The 23,025-nt window shown below is 37.8% G+C and overlaps 1 protein-coding gene across 3 annotated transcripts in view; it reads right to left on the minus strand.

Moving 5' to 3' along the window:
• Window positions 1-23,025, minus strand: part of DLD (dihydrolipoamide dehydrogenase) — a 52,689-nt gene that overhangs the window by 14,381 nt on the left and 15,283 nt on the right. For 2 of the 3 annotated variants that reach the window (XR_003795105.1, XM_029232998.1), the window contains exons 9-14: window positions 9,885-10,075; window positions 9,050-9,220; window positions 8,548-8,737; window positions 7,990-8,127; window positions 7,001-7,090; window positions 6,800-6,912 (exon numbers count right to left, since the gene is read on the minus strand). Coding sequence is in view for 2 of the 3 variants with exons in the window: in XM_029232998.1 (XP_029088831.1) it covers window positions 6,847-6,912; window positions 7,001-7,090; window positions 7,990-8,127; window positions 8,548-8,737; window positions 9,050-9,220; window positions 9,885-10,075 (846 nt within the window). In the remaining variant the exon portion in view is untranslated. Of the gene's footprint in view, window positions 1-3,422; window positions 6,913-7,000; window positions 7,091-7,989; window positions 8,128-8,547; window positions 8,738-9,049; window positions 9,221-9,884; window positions 10,076-23,025 lie in introns of those variants that run through there. The other variant, XM_029232997.1, reaches the window with a different exon arrangement.

Here is a 23,025-nt window from a genome sequence, read left to right on the forward strand (position 1 = left end):
CAACCACAGAAAAAAAAAGGGAGATTAAGCACCTTGCTACTGACAAACCAATGGGTCAAAGAAGAAATTTAAAAATACCTCATGGCAAATGACAATGAGAAAGCAACCATACAAAATCTATGGGATGCACCAAAGGCAGTTAGTTCTTACAGGGAAGTTCAGAGCAACCCAGGCCTTTCTCTCTAAGAAACAAAACTCAACCTAACCCACCACCTAAAACAATCAGGAAGAGAAGAACAACCAAAGTCAGCAGAAGGAAGGAGATAATAAAGATCAGGAAGGAAATAGAGATTAAAAGAGAAAAAAATCAATAAAACCAAGCGCAGGTTCTTGGAAAGGGTAATTAAACAAAATTGACAAACCTCTGGCCAGGCTCACCAAGAAGAAAAGAAAGAGGAGAAATCACAACCGATACCACAGAAATACAAAAAACCATAAGAGAATACTATGACCAATCATATGCCAACAAATTTGACAACCTAGAGAAATGAACAACTTCTAGAAACAGCCCACCAAAACTGAATCAAGAAGGAACAGAGGACAAAACCATACTTAGAAAAGATATATGCACCCCAATGTTCACTGCAGAGCATGGAAGCAACCTAAATGCCCACTGACAGAGGAATGGATAAAAAGATGTGGTACATACATACAATGGAATATTACTCAGCCATAAAAAAATGAAATAATGATATCTGCAGCAACATGGATGGACCTAGAGATTGTCATACTGAGGGAAGAGAAAAATATCATATGATATCACTTATATGGGGAATCTAAAAAAAAGGTACAAATGAACTTATCTACAAAACAGAAACAGTCACAGATATAAAAAACAAACTTATGGTTACTAGGGGGGAGGATAAATTGGGAGACTGGGATTGACATATACACATTACTATATATAAGATAGATAACTAATAAGGACCTACTGTATAGCACAGGGAACTCTACCTGATACTCTGTAATGACCTATATGGGAAAAGAATCTAAAATAGAGTGGATATATGTGTATGTGTAACTGATTCACTTTGCTGTACAGCAGAAACTAACAACACTGTAAGTCAACATACACCAATAAAAAAGAACAGACCAATCACTGGAAATGACGTAGAATCTGTAATTTAAAAAAAAAAACCTCCCTACAAACAAAAGTCCAGGAGCAGATGGCTTCACTGGGAAATTCTACCAAACATACAAAGAAGAACTTACACTGATCCTTCTCAAACACTTCCAAAAAGACTGAAGAGGAAGGAACACTCTTAAAGGCTTTCTATGAAGCCACCATCACCCTGATACCAAAACCAAAGAAACTACCAAAAAATAAAATTACAGGCCAGTATCTTTGATTATGACGTCAAAATCCTCAACAAAATATTAGCAAACCAAATCCAACAACACACAAAAAGGTCATACAACACAACCAAGTTGGATTCATCGGGTCACAAAGATGGTTCAACATATGCAAATCAATCAGTGTGACACCACATCAACAAAAGAAAGGTCAAAAACCACATGATCTTTCAATAGGTTCAGAAAAAGCACTTCATAAAATTCAACATCCATTCATGATTAAAAAATCCTTATAAAACTGGGCACAGAGGGAACATATCTCAACATAATAAAAGCTATTGATGACAAACCCACAGCCAATATAATACTCAACTGTGAAAAGCTGAAAGGTTTCCGACTGAAATCTGGAACAAGACAAGGATGCCCACTCTCACCAGTTTTCTTCAACATAGTATTGAAATCCTAGCCACATCAATCGGACAAGAAAAAAATAAAAAGTATCCAAATTGGTAGGGAAGAGGTAAAATTGTTTTATATGCAGGTGACATGATACTACATATATTGGGTTGGCCAAAACGTTCGTTTGGGTTTTTCTGTAAGATCTTATGGAAAACCTGAACAAACGTTTTGGCCAACCCAATAGAAAACCCTAAAGACTCCACACAAAAACTACTAGAACTGATAAACGAATTCAGTAAAGTAGGCAGATACAAGATTAACATATAGAAATCACTTGTATTTCTTTACACTAACGATGAAATATCAGAAAAGGAATGTAAACAAACTATCCTTTTAAAATCACCAAAAAAAAAAAAAAAAACCACCTAGGAATGAAGTGAAAAGACATATGCTGAGAACTACAGAACATTAATAAAGGAAATTAAAGATGATTCAAAGAAATGGAAAGATATCCCATGCTCTTGGACTGTAAGAATATTGTTAAAATGGCAATACTACCCAAAGCAATCTACAGATTTAGTGTGATCCTAGAACAAATACTCCTAAAATTTATGTGGAACCATAAAAGCCCCAGAATTGCCAAAGCAATCCTGAAGAAAAAAGCTGGAGGCAAAACCCTCCCAGACTTCGGACAATACTACAAAGCTACAGTAATCAAAACAGTGCGGTGTTGGCACAAAAACAGACATATAGATCAGTGGAACAGAATAAAGAGCCCAGAAAAAAACCCACACACCTATGGTCAAGTAATCTTTGACAAAGGAGACAAAAATGTAAAATGGGAAGAAGACAGTCTCTTCAGCAAGTGGTGCTGGGAAAGCTGGACAGCTGCATATAAATCAATGAAGTTACAACACGCCCTCACACTATGCACAAAAATAAACTCAAAATAGCTTAAGGACTTAGACATAAAATGCCATAAAACTCCTAGAAGAGATCAGAGGCAAAACATTCTCTGACACAAATCGTACCAATGTTTTCTTAGGTCAGTCTCCCAAGCCAATACAAATAAAAACAAAAATAGACAAATGGACCCAATCAAACTTACAAGCTTTTGCACAGCAAAGGAAACCATAAACAAAACGAAAAGACAAGCTACAGAACAGAAGAAAATACTTGCAAACCATGTGACTGACAAGGGCTTAATTTCCAAAATATACAAACAGCTCATATAACTCAACGACAAAAAACAACCCAATCGAAAAATGGGAAGACCTAAATAGACATTTCTCCAAAGAAGACATACAGATAGCCAATGGGCAAATGAAAAGATGCTCAACATCACTAATTATTAGAGAAACGCAACTCAAAAGTACAATGAGGTACCACCTCACACCAGTCAGAATGGCCATCATTAAAAAGTTTATAAATAACAAATGCTGGATAGACTGTGGAGAAAGGGGAACCCTCTTACACTGTTGGTGGGAGTGTAAGCTGGTGCAGCCACTATGGAAAACGGTATGGAGGTTCCTCAAACAACTAAAAATAGAATTACCATGTGATCCAGCAATCCCACTCCTCGGTATATACCCAGACAAAACTATAATTTGAAAAGATACATGCACCTCAATGTTCACAGCAGCACTATTCATAATAGCCAAGACATGGAAGCAACCTAAACATCCACTGACAGATGAATGGATAAAGATGTGGTACATATGTACAATGGAATACTACTCAGCCATAAATAATAACAAAATAATGCCATTTGTAGCAACATGGATGGACCTAAAGATTATCATACTAACTGAAATAAATCAGAAAGACAAGTACCACACGATACCACTTACACGTGGAATCTAAAATATCACAAACGAACCTATCGCCGAAACATAAACAGACTCACAGATAAGGAGAACAGACTTGTAGTTGCCTTTACAACTACAAGGGGGAGGGGGCGTATGGGAGGGGAGGAATGGAAGTCTGAGATTAGCAGAGGCAAACTATTATATACAGGATGGATTAACAAGGTCATACTGTACAGCACAGGGAACTATATTCAATATTCTGTAACAAACCATAATGGAAAAGAATATAAAAAAGGAATATACTTATATGTAGAACTCAGTCACTTTGCTGTACAGAAGAAATTAACAACACTGTGTATCAACTATATTCCAATAAAATTTAAAAAAAAATACGAGTATTGCCACATAAAACAGGGCTAGGGCTGCTGAGGGCAACGTTTAAATTAAGTTAAGCCAGAGTTTGGGGATATTACTGCTTGTGCACAGTGAGCAGTGCTACTCAAAGTACAGAAGGATGCTATAATTCCTCAGATTTTACATTGAATTTTATTTGATTTCACAATCAGATAACTGTTACTCCACAGGATAAAGAAAATAGCTGGAATACAACTGCCAAGCCTTTGTCGACTTTATAGCTGAGTTAGCTGGAAACAGGCCAGGTCTTAAGTGGTTTTTGCACACATTCTTCTTAGAGAAAAGGCTACTCTGTACCACATAACAACAACCCACACATCCAACACAGCTGCATTTGAAGCTGGGCCCGAACAGAAGTTACGTTAATGGCTGTAATCTCAATAATAAGGCAACTTCCCTCTGGTTCCACACAGTTGTCACTTTTATTTAGATAGGAGTTCTAATAACTAGCAAAGTGGTTGTACCTCCTCATCTACCAGGGCAACTAAGTCTTTTTTTTCCCCCTTGATTATAAGTATTTTACTTACAATTAAGCAGAGGTAGAAACCTTCACTACCCCTCATTGCTTTTCAGCTAAACAACTGAAAGTCGCACTTTAAAATTAGTAATTTCAATCAGCTCAATGAATTGGACAACTAATAGCCCCACCCTTCACAAGCCAAGGAATACTCAGAGCTTAATAACACTAGGCGAACATTAAAAATTTGTCTTATACCTAGGACTTCATTCCCAACCACATGTATTTCCATTCTCACAGTGAAAGGGAATCCTTAAAGTTGCACTTAACTATTCTTTTGTGTCTCTATAGCTAGGACTTTGTATTAAATTACATTTCACTATTCCCTCATCAGAATCTTTGTACCTAGCGTAGAGGACATGTTTGAGGTTTAAATAAATTAGCACTTCACATAATATTGGGATTTCAGATTTTAAAAAGATGCAGAGTTCATTACCAATAATGGCGAATAGCACATATCAGACCACCACTCCTACAGACAACAACTGAAAACTCTGAATAAAATATATTTTTAAAAAGTAAAGGTACTGGACAACAACCAGAAGTAGGCAGAAGAGGGGGGGTGCGCGTTGCACTCAAATAACAGCCTTGCGTGAGATTTCCATTTTTAATAGCTTTTCACTGAGGGGAGGTCCCAAGTGGCAACTTGGAGAGAGGCCAAGTTTTACTGGTTAAGGAATCGGAGGACAGAGTTTGGGGTAACCAAGAGCAACTGAAATATGAGGGGAGGAACCCCAGAAAAGAGGTATAAATTCTGCATATCCCTTGTCCAATCTCTAGCTGACCTGTGAACTTTATGTGCATGGCACGAACTTCAGACAGCCCAGGTAAAGCTAAAACAACTGCGCAGAGATTTCAGCTGTCCACCCGCCCTCCCCCTACACACGCACGCACAAAGACAACAAGAGTTTGGAGTTTAACCAAGTTAACTGCCCACTAAAAAATTCAGAATTTTTCAGAGGTATGTAACAGAATCCAGTCTTTACAATGTATCCATTTATAATGACCATAATACAATTCAAGAGCACTGCACGTGTGAAGTAAAAGGAAAATGTGACCTACATATAAATCAATAAAAACCTGAAGGCTACAAAACATTTTCCTTTTATCTACGGATCAACTGATGATCTCTTACTCCATACAGCTTTCTGCTCATAAATTACATTCTCCAAACTTTCCTTAAGACGATATATAACCTTTAAATTGCAATCAAGTGAATATCTGGTTTGCATATTTCAGTTCCTTCATTTACTTTCTTTAGAAATTTATGCTATATCAACTACGATGAATGAATCTGAAATGATTCTTAAATTTAGTTATAATAAAGTCTATTTAGTATTCAACACTTTGTTATTTAAGTGTTTTAAGAAACAGCCATTTTAAATATTTATCAATAAATATAATTGTATAGCACTCTTTAAAGAAATAGTCGATTTTACCCAGCCAGGATACACTGGCAATCCACTTCAGAAAAGACAAGAGACTAAAGATTCCTTTATGTTGTTTCTCTAAAAATAAATGCTAAACATTTAGTAGGTATCACTAGAACAGATGAAAGGATAATGACCTTTTAAATACCTTAATACTGTCCTACAATGTGGGAAAAAAAGATCTATCCAGGCCTATAAAAGCAATAATAAAGAGTAATAAACAAGAATGTACGGTAGAGGTAGTCATAAAAAATCTAGGACCATCTTGACATCCACTCAGAATAACCAGTATAATATTTAAGACATGTTTATTTCCGTATCTTAATTTCCCACTGGAATACATTGCTTCTCCACTCAATATATGAATTTCGTATATATACTGCCTTACTTTGGTCAACTATATAACTATACTTCAGACTGCAGACCTCACTAGAACCTTAAAAATCTAAACACAAATTCTACCTCTAACGGCCAAGACTCTGGGGATTAAAATACCTGATAGACCATCATTTTTTATTTACATCAGTTCAGTTTATACATGTTTAACTTATTCTAATGACTGTTTCCAATGTGAAAACCAAGTTTAAAATAACTTGATCACCTTGTTTCAAACACAGCTGTTCACATACCATACTCCAGCTCCATCCATGTAAGTAAATCCTGTATCCGAGATAAAAGCTACTTAGCATAAATTCAGTGAAGTTGAGCCTTTCATAAACAGCATGAAAATATGGGTTGAAGAAAATTTTCCAGGATGCTACTATAAGTAGCTTTTTTTCTGCAGTATTAACGCAGTGAAATAAAATATTATATTTATTTAAAATATAGATATGAGATTATTCCATTCTGTCCAAACCTATTAAATACCTTCCAAAAGTTTCATAATTCAGTCCTAGAAATTCTTGGAGCTGTGAGCATTTCCTGTTCAGAAATGTTACCTCTACAAAAGCTCCCAGGAAGTTGCAGAAAAATATAATCTTCTAATTTAAAAGTTGATCGATTTCCCAAATGACGCAGCCAGGTTTGCTTCTCTAAAAGCTTCTGATAAGGTCTGCAAAGGGAAGAAATTTAGAATTAAAAACCAAGTACTTGTGAATCAGAAGAAACTTGAGATAGCCATTAATTGCGTATGTTGTTACCGGATGTGCATGACAGACTCTAGCTATATCTTCACAGGATGCTCCATATTCCAGTGCAAGAGCAGCTTCATTTATCATTTCACCAGCACCCTTTAAAATAATAAACCAAGAAGTAATTTTGTTTCTATGGCAAAAACAACTACCTTCTAATACGAGAGATTAGAACAGTTAATTGCCTCCAGTCAGAAAAACCTTAACAGAAAAAAAAGCAGTTCAGAAGTTAAGAGCCTGGGCTCTGAAGCGAGATGGCCTGGATTCAACTCCTACCACTTACTGCCCTAACCACTCACTGACTCTGTGCTTTGGCCGATTTATTCACCTCAAAAATGGGAACACCACCACCTACCTCACAGGGTCATGGAAACTAAAGCTGATGCATGCATCTAGGAAAAACTGTTACAGAGGAAGCACTCAAATGTTCTAGTATCATTACTGATGCACCAGATACCTAGGGGAGGGCATACCTCATGTGCAGTGGCAGGAAAGGCTTCTCTTAGAAGGTAACATCTGAGCTAAGACCTGAATAATAAGCCAGTCATGCAAAGATATGAAGGCAGAGGATTCCAGAACAAAGGCTTTAAAATGGGAACAAGCTCAGCCTATGAAGAAATTGAGAGAAGGCCCATAAGACAGGGAATTAATGAGCAAAGGGGACGAGTGGAAAGAGATGAGGTCAGAAAAGTAACCAGGGCCAAATTCAGTGGGGCCTTTTATGTAAGTCTATAGCAGAAAGGACCACTAGAGAATTTTAAGCAGGCAAATGGCCCGGTGTATGTTTTAAAGGGATAAACTTAGTTGCAGCATGGAATGCAGATGATATGATGGTCAAGAATGTCAGTGCTAGAAGCGATGCATGAAGAAGCCATATTCAAACTTTGGCTAGTAAATAATAACCGCAGAATGTAAACACCAGGTGGTTTTAAATTAATCTACTAAATAACAATGCTTTCCAGAAATCCTAGTGGGATTTCTGGTTTTACAGTACTCACTGGTCCTAGAATATGTGCTCCCAATACTCTGTCTGTTGATTTCTGCCCAAGTATCTTCACCATGCCATCTGTGTCAGCGTTTGTCTTAGCTCTGCTGTTAGCAGCAAATGGGAATTTCCCAACTTTGTACTCAATACCCTGTGAGAAGCAGAAAATGAGAACGTACATAAGCTATCAAAAAATTCATTCCCATTTGGTGAAAGCGTCTACCATTTCTTCAGAAAATAAATCCCAAGAAGGCAATTCTTCACAAAGCATATAGAAGGAAAGACCAAAAGGCTTGTTACTGAAATACAGTTTGGGTATAAACACAAGCAAATGCAAATGTCAGCCCACCTGGATATATTTCAAAGCCAAATATAAGAGCTCTGGAATTACTAGTTTTTGAATACAGGCAACCAAATGATCTCCTTTAAGATACTCACAAAGTAAAAACTATACAAACTTACCTATAATGTTCTACATAGTTATTAAAATGCATTAATGCAATAATGAAAGGATTCTCAACCACTGGTGTCAACTCAAATCACACATTAGAGGAAAACTACTCTGAATTACCTCTTCTTTCAACTGCTCTTCTGATTTGCCAACCCAAGCAACTTCAGGGTGTGTGTAAATCACCGATGGTACACAATTGTAGTCAATGTGCACAGCGCCACCAGCCATCCCTTCAACACAGATAATGCCTTCATCCTCTGCTTTGTGAGCCAGCATTGGACCAGCAACCACATCGCCGATTGCATAGATACTGCCACGGAGATCAAAAGAAACAGTCAACTTCTGAAATCACAGACACTCATCTACAGTTACACCAGGGTAACAAAATACACGTTTCTAGTTATAAAGTCACCAAAAAAATAAATACAGCTCTTCAAATATCTGTGAGTTCAGGTTCTAATCTCTGGGTAGTGAAAAAATTCAATTAATTACTTTTGCTTTTACATGTTATAAGTTTACTGTTCTTCCCCAAAGCCAAGGTACTTTTTAAGCATGACAAAAGCCTATTTTCAAAATAGTGTTTGCTTAAAATTATTGAAAATGCAGTAAGTATCCAACTTACTTTGGAATTTTAGTTTGGAATCTGGTATTTACTGGAATTCTACCTCTAGGATCCAGCTCAATTCCAAGCTCCTCTAGTCCCAAATTCTTAGTAAAGGGTCGTCGGCCAATGCAAACCAGGAGTACATCACAAGTGATAACTTCAGCTTTACCACCAGAAGCAGCTTCAATACTAGATAATGAACAGTGCATAACTGTTAAACACACATCTACATGAATAGCTGATAGACTTGGAAATTTAAGACCAGACATTTTCAAGTATCGATGACACCTCTAACAGTGTAAGTTTATTTTATTATAAATATAAACATAAGGGTCAGGCAAAGAAAAATGTACATATCCTCTAGAGGTCGATCATCAGAACCTCACAACAATAGGCTGTATAACACAGTTTAAGAACATTAAGTCTTAGAGTCCGACAGATCCAAGTTCAAGCACTGCTTCTGCCCCCACCAGCTATGTGACCTTAGGCAAGTTATTTCAGTGTTAAACAAACAGAATGCCAAGCACACAGTAAGCAACTGAATCAGTAATATTACTGATTTCCCCATGTATCTGTCTAAAAATACTGAATTAATTTTACTGAACGTTGAGAGTTTAAAGTTTTCTGAATGTATACTATGAAAAAGTACATTACAAATGAGAACACTGGCTTCATTTTTCTATCATCAATGCAATCGTGAATTTCAATGGACTGACTTGATAAGCAATACTGAGTTATACTACACAGTAAAATGGTATTAAGTCATAGAAGAATCTGATTCTAAAAACTGAATGTTTTTCTTAAAGAAACGCACAGAAGGGTATCATAACAAAAACAAATGTAGCATACTTACAAAACATCAATTTTTCCATCTGGCTTCCTAGTAGCACCAGTAACTTTGGTATTCAATTTAAATTTAAATCCTTGTTTTTGAAGGATGCGCTGAAAGTTTTTAGATATCTCCATATCAATTCCAATTCCACCAACATGACCCAAAAACTCAACTGCTGTCACGTCTGCACCAAGTCTTTGCCAAACTGAGCCCTGCACATAATAAAAAAACAATAATCATAAAAATAAAGGCTTCTATAGCAAATGTTTAAAAATATGATCTTAAACAGTTTATTGTAAGATATTTTCTTGTGTTAATATGTTCCTATTAGAAACTCTGAGGTTTAAAATTAACACTGTGACAAACATATATAACTTAATATTCACTAACTCAACATGTACTGAGCACGTACTATATGCTAGGGCACCATTTTAGGTGATAGACATACGTCAGTAAACAAAACACTGCCCTCAGGGACCTTAAATTCCGACAGGGGAGACAAATAAGTACAATTCATGCAGAGGACAGTAAAAGAGCTATGAGAAAAATAAAGCAGGAAGTACAGCCAGGACTACTGAAAGGAGAGGGACTGTAATTTTAAAGTGTGGCCAGGGGAAGGCCTCACTGCGAGTGCCATTTGCACAAAGACGTGGAGAAGGAATGCAATACGCTGGTAACTGGTCCAGAAAGAGGAACAGCAGTGGGAAGGAAGGTTTTTTACAGGGAAGAAGTAACCTCTTATTGCTAATTACTGATGCTTGCAAAATATTAAACTGATTTCGTGTTCTATTTTCTCAACAGAGAAATGTTTATATTTTCATTCAAATTATAATTTAAAGTAAATGCTGGCTTTATATTTTAACATTTTATCAGTTATAACTTGTGAATACTTATATATGAAACTGGCAATATGAACATAATTTTACAGCATTAAATAAACTATGAAAAGCTATGAATATATCCTTTGCAAGAATCTGTATTAAATTCATCTCATAATTTAAAATTCACCTTAAGAGTTTACCTTACCAACTAAATTAAGTTCATGTATTCATTTTTAAAATTTCATGAATTTTTGGGGTGAGAGCTGAGTTAACAATGACACTAAAAATCCAATAACAAGCATACATGAAAAGGTAACTCAAAATCATGGACCTAAATGTAAAACCCAAGGCTATAAAACTTCTAGAAGGAAATATAGGAGAGACTCTTTGTGACCTTGAGTAGGCAAAGATTTCTTAGCTACAATACCAAACGCACAATCCATAAAAGAAAAAAGATAAATTAGACTTCAACAAAATTAAAAACTTCTCTTCAAAAGACAGTATCACGAACCCAAAAAGAGAAACCACAGGCTGTGAAGAAATGTTTGCAAACCATGTACTGGGGGCTTCCCTGGTGGCACAGTGGTTAAGAATCCACCTGCCAAGGCAGGGGACACAGGTTCGAGCCCTGGTCCACGAAGATCCCACATGTGGCAGAGCAACTAAGCCCGTGCACCACAACTGCTGAGCCTGCGCTCTAGAGCCCGCGAGCCACAGCTACTGAGCCCGTGTGCCACAACTACTGAAGCCCACACGCCTAGAGCCCATGCTCCGCAACAAGAGAAGCCACGGCAATGAAAAGCCCACACACCACAATGAAGAGCAGCCCCAGCTCACTGCAACTAGAGAAAGCTTGCATGCAGCAAAGACCCAACGCAGGCAAAAACAAAATTAAAAAAAAACCATATAAAGGATTTAAATAAAGAATCTAAATCCAGATTACATAAAGAAGTCTCAAAACTCAGTAACAAAACAAACAAACCTGGAAGGAAATCTGAAAAAGAGGGGCTATATGTATACATATAGCTGATTCACTTTGCTGTACAGTTCCTTTTTTTTAAAAAAACCAGTAAAACTGGTTTATTTGGGAATATCAAAGAATTGCAATTTGGGGCATACGATGCACGGTGAACCACAGGCAAGTCCAGAGAACAAAGAAGATGAATGTTTCTCTTATAGAGGAGAAGGTGGAGCTGGGAAGGCTGTTACAAATAAAAAGTCCACTGGAGTCCTGCAAATTGGAAGTTGTAGTGGTTTTTTATTGGCTGAGTAATGACAGTCTCCCATTGGTAAGGTTATTGCAAGGAGAATCTTCCTTCCTTCTGCTGTGGTAGTACAGTAGTAACCTTCTTCCTGTTGGAGATGCAAGGTATGTCTCCTCCTGTTAGATCTGCAACTGACTACTAGTAGTAGGGCGAGAGAGCTCCTCCTTCTAGCCTCCCGACTCCTTTTTTTAAAAAAATTTAATTTAATTAATTATTTTATACAGTAGTTTCTTATTAGTTATCTACTTTATACATATTAGTGTATATATGTCAATCCCAATCTCCCAATTGCTGTACAGTTCCTTGAAAGGTTAAAAACAGAATTACTCCTAAGTATATACTCAAAATAAATGAAAACAGATGTCTACACAAAAACTTCTACACAAATGTTCACAGGAGCATTATTCATACTAGCCCCAAAGCAGAAACAACCCAATTGTTCATCAACTGATCAGTTAATTTGAAAAATGTGCTATATCCATAGAATGGAATATTATTTGGCCATAAGGAGAAATGAAGTATACCTGAACATTGAGAACATTATGCTAAGTGAAAGAAGCCAGACACAAAATGCCACATATTGCATGAATTCCATTTATATGTAATGTTCATGACAGGCAATCCATAGACACAGGAAGTAGATGAGATTCCCAAGGGCTGGAAGAAGGGAGGAACATAGAATGACTACTAATAGTCACGGGGTTTCTTTCTGGGGTGATGAAAATGTCCTGGAATTAGATACTGATGACAGATGCATAACTCTGTGCATATACTAAAAATCACTGAATTGTACACTTTAAATGGGTGAACTATATATGTGAATTTTATCTCAATAAAGATGTTTAAAAGAAAGGAATCACTCTTCTGAACCTAAATCGAAATAGTAAGAGTAGTAACGATGAGAAGTAGCATCTCGAAGTCTGAAAAGTAAGGAACAATGACCATAGCCAAGTGCCCTACTCTTTAGGAAAGCTGATTTCAAAATCCTTAGAGACAGGAAAACTCCAATAAGATCTACAATTTATTTACAGCTTGTTAAATGCCAGGCACTATGTTAAGTTTCTTAAAAGTATTAACTTTATAAAATCCCAACAAAATCTTATAAGGCAATTATTCTTTTCCTCCTTTTTATGATGAATCAACTAGTTCAGAGAGGGTTATAAATTTAAGAAGGAAGAGGCAAAGCTAAAATTCAAATTTATATCTGATTCCAAAACCTATGTTCTTGAAAGCACTACATTAAACTGTAATGGAAGAAGGAACAAGAAGTATAAATAAAAAATAGAAGTCATATGACTAACTTTATGAGAAAGTAAAGAGATATGTATGACTACACAGTAAATTATCTGATAAGCCTAAATTTTCAAAATGACACGTTAAAACTAATTCAATATGGTAACAGACACCTAAAACATTGTGGCAAGATATCTGGAATGACCGAAGGCTTGTAGAAAACCTAAAGCAAAAGTGCAGAGATGGAGGAAATAGAATTACTGCTTGGGATATTATTATACTGTTTAACAAAAGAAAGTAAATCTATTATTATTCCTTTTTTCTTGCTTTTCTTATCCATCTGTGAGAACAATTTTCAAAGTGGAGTGAACTGAAGAAATATCATTAAGGGAGAAGTGAAGCCCAAGACAACAACAAATGATTTTGGATGAATTAACTCCCTAATCAAATTAGATCACAGAGTTTGGATAACAGAGACAGTCCATCAGTAAACTCTGGGAACTTAATTAGCATAAGAGTACAGCCAAAGGTGGAAAAGAATAGATTCTAAAGAAGAATAGATTCTGGAGATTAGCTCAAGATGGTGGAGTAGAAGGACGTGAGATCACCCCCTTCTTATGGAAACACCAAAATCACAACTAACTGCTGAATGACCATCAACTAAAAAATGCTGGAACCTACCAAAAAGGATACCCTACATCAAAAGACAAAGAAGCCACAACAAGACAGTAGGAGGGGCACAATCGAGATAAAATCAAACCCCATACCCACTGGTGGGTGACCCACAACTGGAAAACAATCATACCACAGAAGTTCTCCCACAGGAGTGAAAGTTCTGAGCCCCATGACAGGCTTCCCAGCCTGGGAGTCCGGGAGCGGGAGGAGTCATCCCCTGAGAATCCGGCTTTGGGGGCCAGTGGGGTTTGATCACAGGACTTCCACAGAACTGGGGAAAGAGAAACTCCACTCCTGGAGGGCACACACAAAATCTCATGCACACCAGGACCAAGGGGAAAAAAGCAGTGACTCCATAAGAGACTGGGCCAGACCTTCCTGCTAGTATTGAAGGGTCACCTGCAGAGGCAGGGGGTGGCTGTGGCTCACTGCGGGGACAAGGACACTGGCAGCAACAGTTCTGGGGAGTACCCATCGGCACGAGCCCTCCCAGAGGCAGCCGTCAGCCCCACCAAACATCCTGTAGGTTTCAGTGCTGGGTCACCTCAGGCCAAATAACCAACAGGACGGGAACACATCCCCACCCATCAGGAAGCCTGCCAGCCTCTTAGACAGCCTCATCCACCAGAGGGCAGCCAACAGAAGCAAGAACCACAATACTGTAGCCTACGGAATGGAAACTGCAATCACAGAAAGTCAGTCAAAAGGAGATGGCAGAGGAATTTGTCCCAGATGAAGGAAAAAGATGAAATCCCAGAAGAACAACGAAGAGAAGTGGAGACAGCCAACCTACCAGAAAAATAATTCAGAATAATGATAGTGAAGATGATCTAAGATCTCAGAAAAAGAATGGAGGCAAGGATCAAGAAGACGCAAGAAATGTTTAACAAAGACCTAGAAAACTAAAGAACAAACAGATGAACAATAACTGAAATGAAAAATACACTAAAAGGAATCAAAAGCAGATTAAGTGAGGCAGAAGAACTGATAACTGACCTGGAAGACAGAATGGGGGAAATCACAGTGTGAACAGAATAAATAAAAAAGAATGAAAAGAAATGAAAACAGTCTAAGAGACCTCTGGGACATCATTAAACGCACCAACATTCACATTATAGGGGTCCCAAAAGGAGAAGAGAGACAGAAAGGACCTGAGAAAATATTTGAAGAGATAATAGCTGAAAACTTCCCTAACATGGGAAAGGAAACAGTCACCCAAGTCCAGGAAGCACAGGGAGTCCCAGGCAGAATAAACTGAAGGAGGAACATGCCAAGACACACAGTAATCAAACTGACAAAAATTAAACACAAAGAAAAAATATTAAAAGCAACAAGGGAAAAATGACAAATACCATACAAGGGAACTCCCATAAGGTTATCAGCTGATTTCTCAGCAGAAACTCTGCAGGCCAGAAGAAAGTCACACGATATATTTAAAGTGATGATAGGGAAGAACCTACAACCAAGAATACTCTACCCAGCAAGGCTCTCGTTCAGATTTGATGGAGAAATCAAAAGCTTTACAGACAAGCAAAAGCTAGGAGAACTCAGCAAAACCAGACCAGCTTTCCAATAAATCCTAAAGGAACTTCTCTAGGCAAGAAAGAGACCAGTAACTTAAAACAACCTTATACATATATAGACAGCTATATCAAAATCTTATGGGCAGAGCAAACCCAAAACCTACAATACGTACAAACACAAAAGAGAAACAGCAACCCAAACACAACATTAAAGATGGTCATCAAACCACAAGAGAAGAAAACAAAAGAGGAAGGGAAGAAAAAACACCTAGAAAAACAAAGCCAAAACAATTAAGAAAATGGCAATAGGAACATACATACCGGTAATTACCTTAAACGTAAATGGATTAAATGCTCCAATCAAAGACACAGGCTTGCTGAATGGATACAAAAACAAGACCTGTGTATATGCTGTCTATAAGAGACCCACTTCAGACCTAGGGACACATACAGACTGAAAGTGAGGGGATGGAAAAAGGTATTCCACACAAATGGAAATCAAAAGAAAGCTGGGGTAGCAATACTTGTATCAGACAAAATAGACCTTAAAGACTGTTATAAGAGACAAAGAAGGACACTACATAATGATCAAGGGATCAATCCAAGAAGAAGATATAACAATTGTAAATATATATGCACCTAACATAGGTGCACCTCAGTACGTAAAGCAAATATTAACAGCCATAAAAGGAGAAATCGACACTAACACAATAATAGTGGAGGACTTTTAACACCCCATTTTCATAATGGACAGATCATCCAGACAGAAAATCAGCAAACAAACACAGGCCTTAAATGACACATTAGACCAGATGGACTTAATTGATAATTAGAGAGCATTCCATCCAAAAGCAGCAGAATAGGGGACTTCCCTGGTGGTGCAGTGGTTGAGAATCACCTGCCAATGCAGGGAACACGGGTTTAAGCCCTGGTCCGGGAAGATCCCACATGCCGTGGAGCAACTAAGCCCGCAAGCCACAACTACAAAGCCCGCGCACCTAGAGCCCGTGCTCCGCAATAAAGAGAAGCCACCTCAATGAGAAGCCTGTGCACCGCAACAAAGAGTAGCCCCCACTCGCCGCAACTAGAGAAAGCCCGTGTGCAGCAACGAAGATCTAACGCAGCCAAAAATAAATAAATTTATTAAAAAAAAAAAAAAAGCAAAAGCAGCAGAATACACATTCTTCTCAAGGGCACGTGGAATATTCTCCAGAACTGACCATGTGGTGGGTCACAAAACAAGCCTCGGTAAATTTAAGAAAACTGAAATCATACCAAGCATCTTTTCCAACCACATCACTACGAGATTAGAAATCAACTACAAGAAAAAAGCTAAAAAACACAAACACACGGAGGGTAAACAATATGCTACTGAACAACCAATGGATGGACCCCTGGTCAGGAAACTAGGATCTCACATGCTGCCCGGCTTGGCAAAAACAAAACAAAACAAAATGACAACAAAACCTAGAGACAAATGAAAACAAAAGCACAACAATCCAAAACCTATGGGATGCAGCAAAAGCAGTTCTAAGACAGAAGTTTACAGCAATACAATCTTACCTCAGGAAGTAAGAAAAATCCCAAACAACCTAACCTTACACCTAAAGCAACTAGAGAAAGAACAAACAAAAGCTAAAGTTAGTAGAAGGAAAGAACTAAAGATCAGAGCAGAAATGAATGAAATAGAGACAACAGCAAAGATCAATGAAACTAAAAGCTGGTTCTTTGAAAAGGTAAAACTGATAAACCTTTAGCCAGACTTGTCAAGAAAAAAAAGGGAGAGGACTCAAATCAATAAAATTTGAAATGAAACTGGAGAAGTTACAACTGATACCACAGAAATACAAAGGATCATAAGAGACTACTACAAGCAACTATATGCCAGTAAAATGGACAACGTGGAAGAAATGGACAAATTCTTCAAAAGGTACAATCTCCCAAACTGAACCAGGAAGAAATAGAAAATATGAACAGACCAATCACAAGCACCGAAATTGAAACTGTGACTTAAAAACTACCCAAAAACAAACATCCAGGACCAGATGGCTTCACAGACAAATTCTATCAAACATTTAGAGAAGAGGTGACACCTACACTTCTGAAACTGTTCCAAAAAACTGCAGAGGAAGGAAAACTCTGAAACTCATTCTATGAGGGTGATGACCCTTATACCAAAACCAGACAAAGATACCACAAAAGAAGAAAATTACAGGCCAATATCACTGATGAACATAGATGCAAAAATCCTCAACAAAATACTAGCAAATCTGAATCCAACGATACATTAAAAGGATCATACACCACGATCAAGGGGGATTTATCCCAGGGATGCAAGGATTTTTCAGTATCCACAAATCAATCAGTGCGATACACCACATCAACAAACTGAGAAGTAAAAACCATGTGATCATCTCAATAGATGGAGAAAAAGCTTTTGACAAAATTCAACACCCATTTATGATAAAAACTCTACAGAGAGTGGGCATAGAGGGAACATACATACCTCAACATAATAAAGGCTATATATGACAAACCTACAGCTAACATCATACTCAACAAAACAAGGACGTCCACTCTCACCACTTTTATTCAACATAGTTTTGGAAGTCTTAGCTACAGCAATCAAAGAAAAAAAAAAAAAGAAATAAAAGGAATCCAAACTGGAAAAGAAGAAGTTAAACTGTCACTGTCTGCAGATGACATGATACTATACATAGAAAATCCTGAAGACTGTACCAGAAAACTACTAGAGCCCATAATCATGAATTCAGTAAAGTTGCAGGTTACAAAATTAATACACAGAAATCTGTTGCATTTCTATACACTAACAACAAAAGATCAGAGAGAGAAATTAAAGAAACAATCCCATTTACCATCACAGCAAAAAGAATAAAATACCTAGGAATAAACCTACCTAAGGAGATAAAACACCTGTACTCTGAAAACTATACTACACTGATGAAAGAAATCGAAGACAACACAACAGACGGAGAGATATACCATGTTCTTGGATAGAATCAATATTGTCAAAATGACTATCCTACCAAAGGCAATCTACAGATTCAATGCAATCCCTAACAAAGTACCAACGGCACTGTTCACAGAACTAGAACAAAAAATCTTAAAGTTTGTATGGAAAAACAAAAGACCCCAAATAGCCAAAGCAATCTTGAGAAAGAAAAATGGAGCTGGAGGAATCAGGCTCCCTGACTTCAGACTATAAGCTATAGTTATCAAAACAGTACGGTACTGGCACAAAAATAGAAATATAGATTAATGGAACAGGATAGAAAGCTCAGAAATAAATCCATGCACCTATGGTCAATTAATCTACAATAAAGGAGGCAAGACTATACGATGGAGGAAAGACAGTCTCTTCAATAAATGGTGCTGGGAAAACTGGACAACTACATGTAAAAATAATGAAATTAAAATACTCTAACACCGTACACAAAAATAAACTCAAAATGGATTAAAGACCTAAATATAAGACTGAACACCATAAAACTTTTAGAGGAAAACATAGGCAGAACACTCCCTGACATAAATCACAGTCATATCTTTCTCAATCCGTCTCCCAGACTAATTGAAATAAAAACAAAAACAAATGGGACCTAATTAAACTCAAAAGCTTTTACACAGCAAAGGAAACCACAAACAAAATGAAAAGGCAACCCACAGAATGGGAGAAAATATTTACAAATGATGCAACCGACAAGAGATTAGTCTCCAAACTTTACAAACAGCTCATAGGGCTTAATATCATAAAAACAAACAACCCAATCAAAAAATGGGCAGAAGACCTAAACAGACATTTCTCCAAAGAAGATATACAGAAGGCCAAGAGGCACATGAAAAGATGCTCAACATCGCTAATTATTAGAGAAATGCAAACCAAAACTACAATGAGGGGACTTCCCTGGCAGTCCAATGCAGGAGGTACAGGTTCAATCCCTGGTGGGGGAGCTAAGATCCCACACTCCTCGCAGCCAAAAAAACCAGAACATAAAACAGAAGCAATACTGTAACAAATGCAATAAAGATTTTTAAATGGTCCAAATCAAAAAAAAAAAGTCTTAAAAAAAACTACAATGAGATATCACCTTAAACCAGTCAAAATGACTATCATCAAAAAATCCACAAACAATAAATGCTGGAGAGGGCGTGTAGAGAAGGGACCCCTCCTACACTGTTGGTGGGAATGTAAATTGGTATAGCCACTGTGGAGAACAGTATGGAGGCTCCTTAAAAAACTAAAAATAAAGCTACCATATGATCCTGCAATCCCACTCCTAGGCATATATCCAGAGAAAAACATGGTCCAAAAGAATACGTGCACCCCAGTGTTCACTGCAGCACTGTTTACAATAGCCAAGACCTGGAAGCAACCTAAATGTCCACTGACAGAGGAATAGATAAAGAACATGTGGTACATATATACAAAGGAGTTATTACTCAGCCAATAAAAAGAATGAAATAATGCAATTTGCAGCAACATGGATGGACCTAGAGATTGTCATACTGAATGAAGTCAGACAGAGAAAGACAAACATCATATGATATCGCTTATATGTGAGGTCGAAAAAAGAAATATACAAATGAAGTTAGGAAATTTGGGATTGATATGTACATACTAGTATATTTAAAATGGATAACCAATAAGGACCTACTGTATAGCACAAGGAACTCTGATCAATATATATCAATATAATAACAACCTAAATGGAGAAGAATTTGAAAAAGAATAAATACATATATACATGTAACTGAATCACTATGCTGTACACCTGAAACTAACACAACATTGTTAATCAACTATACTCCAATATAAAATAAAAAGTTAAAAAATAAAAGAAAAAAGAATAGACTCTGAAATGTGGGGCAGAGGTCAATCTCTGCTAAATACTAGAAGAGATTTTTAAACAGCTGCTTTGACAATCATTAGACACTACCACAAGTGTTTCAAACAGGTCATTTAAACAACCCACACTTTATTTTCTAAAAGTTTTTCTGGGCTGGTTAATGTAGCATATTTTGGTATCAGCAAGGTATTCAGTTATGTTTATAACTGGTTAAAGACTGTAGTATCAGGGACTTCCATGGTGGTCCAGTGGTTAAGACTCCGTGCTTCCACTCTAGGGGGCACGGGTTCAATCCCTGGTCGGGGAACTAAGATCCCGCATGCGGCGTGGTGCAGACAAGAAAACAAAACAAAACAAAAAACAACAACAAAAAAAGAAAAGCAATGGAGATTTAAATATGAATAAAACTCAATCTCTGCCTTTAAGAAGCTTATGGTCCTATAAAAAAGACAGACATAAACAGAGTCAATATACTATTATTAGTAGATGATGCAAAGATGCAGACACGTTATACTGAAGACTCGAAGAAGGAAAGACCTGAGCTCTCTTAAACAGAAGTCTCCACTAAAAAGGTAACTTCTAAGCTGACATTTGAAAGGTATTTATTATATCAACAAATGTTTATAGAGCAATAATAAAAGCTAATACATGAGTACTTATTATAGATCAGCCACTACGCTAGAGCCTAAAGACACACAGTAAATGAAACAGCCAGCATCTCTACCCTCATGGAGTTTATGATTTAATGAAAGAGAGACAAGTGAACAAGTAACATCAAGAAAGCAAGATAAATGCTAGAACAAGAAGTACAGGCTGCAATGGAACACTCAGCAAGAGTACCTAAGGCCATCTAGGTAGGCAGGGAAGGGCTCAGAAAGTGCAGTAACTCGTAGAGGGATGAAATGTTCCAAACAGAAGGAAGGTCTACCTACAGATAAAGAATGCAGCTTGTTCAGGAACTGATATTTCACTATACCTTGAACATAGTTTGAGAGGGAAAGGGGTTAGAAATGAGGCTGGAGATTTGAGCCAGCACCAACCAACATTTAAGAGTTTGTACTTATCCTAACAGCTATAATGAGTCATTGAAGCGTTTTCAGCAGGGAAGAGACATAATTACATTTGTGTTACAGAAAGATCACTTCAGCCACTCTGGGGAAAACAGATTAGAAAAAGTTAAAGAAGTAAGAGAAACCCAGGGTAAGACATGATCTTGGCATGAACTGGGATCTAAGTAGATACATGAAAAGAAGAGGGGCTCCCCTGGTGGCACAGTGGTTGAGAGCCCACCTGCCGATGCAGGGAACATGGGTTCGTGCCCTCGTCCGGGAAGATCCCACATGCCGCGGAGCGGCTGGGCCCGTGAGCCATGGCCGCTGAGCCTGCGTGTCCGGAGCCTGTGCTCCGCAACGGGAGAGGCCACAACAGTGAGAGGCCCGCGTACCACAAAGAAAAAAGAAAAAAAAAAAGAAGAGTATATATTCATGAGCCACCTAACAGGTAGTATCACATTACAATCCAGGGACTGACTCAATATGCGACACAAAAGCATGGGAGAGGCCACATATAGTTTCCAAACTTCTTTAGGCCTCCAGATAGATGGCAGTACCACTCAGAAATAGGAAATGTTAGAAAAGAAACAGGCTTTGTTTTATTTTGGGGAGTGAAAGAGGGAGAGAAAGGTTAAGAGGCACTTACTGAACTGAGTGCCTGTGAGACCTACAAACAGAGATGCTGGTAAGTATTCAGATATAAAAATTCAGAGGCAAGGAGAAAGGATTAGGCTGCAAATATTTATGAGTCCTTGTGTAACTGAGGTAAGAGGAAAGAGAATATTCTGTGGAAAGACAAAAAGGGTCTGGAATAGATCCGAGACAGAATCCAGAGTAAGACTAACAATTAAAGGGAAGGCTGAGAAAGGGAAGAATGAGAAGTCAGCCCAAAGGGTAGCTGGAAAACCCACAGAGTGTGGTTTGATCAGAGAAGTTAAGGGAAAAGTTTCAAACGCAAGAAAATCAGCAATGCTGTTTGCTACCAAATAAAGCAGTGAAGAAAACAGTCCACTGGATTGAGCACTAAATCCATTCATGCCCTGTCAAGAGCAATTTGATGGCACAAGAAGCCATGGACGAAGAAGTGAGTGGGAACTGATGAAACAGAGTGTGGGCATCTCTTTCAAGAAGTCTGGTTGTGAAGAGAAGGTGGGAGGAAAATTAGCAACTGAAGGAGGACACAGGATCAAAAAAAGGCTTACTTATGTGTACACAGCCTGTGTCTGTGAGTGCAAAGGCATCTTGGCATGTGTGAATGCACAAAGGTGCCCACAGAGAAGCACGTTTAGACGTAAATAAGGAAGCAAAAATAGAGAGTTTGAAGACTAAAAAACAATACAAAAAAAAATCACAACAAAGTCCCCAAGAAGGCAGGAGATGATGCACTACCAAGGACAGGTGAAGGGCTCAGTCTTAGGGAAAAAAGCACTTCGAGAGTTACAACAGAGATCACGAGAACAAGTGTAACAATGGGTAAAAATACTTTGAAATCTGGGGCATCAGGCTGAGGGACTTCTCACCTGATGGTTTCTCTTATGCGGAATTAGGAGACAAGGTCATCTGCAAGCAGGGGAAGACGCTGTGCTGGCAGAGGTTTGAGATGAGTGGGAAATGAAACCACCATTGCAGGCACCAGGAGAGTGTACCAGCTAAGGAAATAATGGAGTTGTCAGCAAGGCTGAGCATCTTGTTGAGACCTGTGGCCAAAAATTTACACAGGTACTAATC

This window comes from Monodon monoceros, unplaced genomic scaffold (assembly GCF_005190385.1).
Source record: "Monodon monoceros isolate NGI ecotype Baffin Bay Population unplaced genomic scaffold, NGI_Narwhal_1 Super_Scaffold_2, whole genome shotgun sequence".
Classification (NCBI taxonomy): Eukaryota; Metazoa; Chordata; class Mammalia; order Artiodactyla; family Monodontidae; genus Monodon; species Monodon monoceros.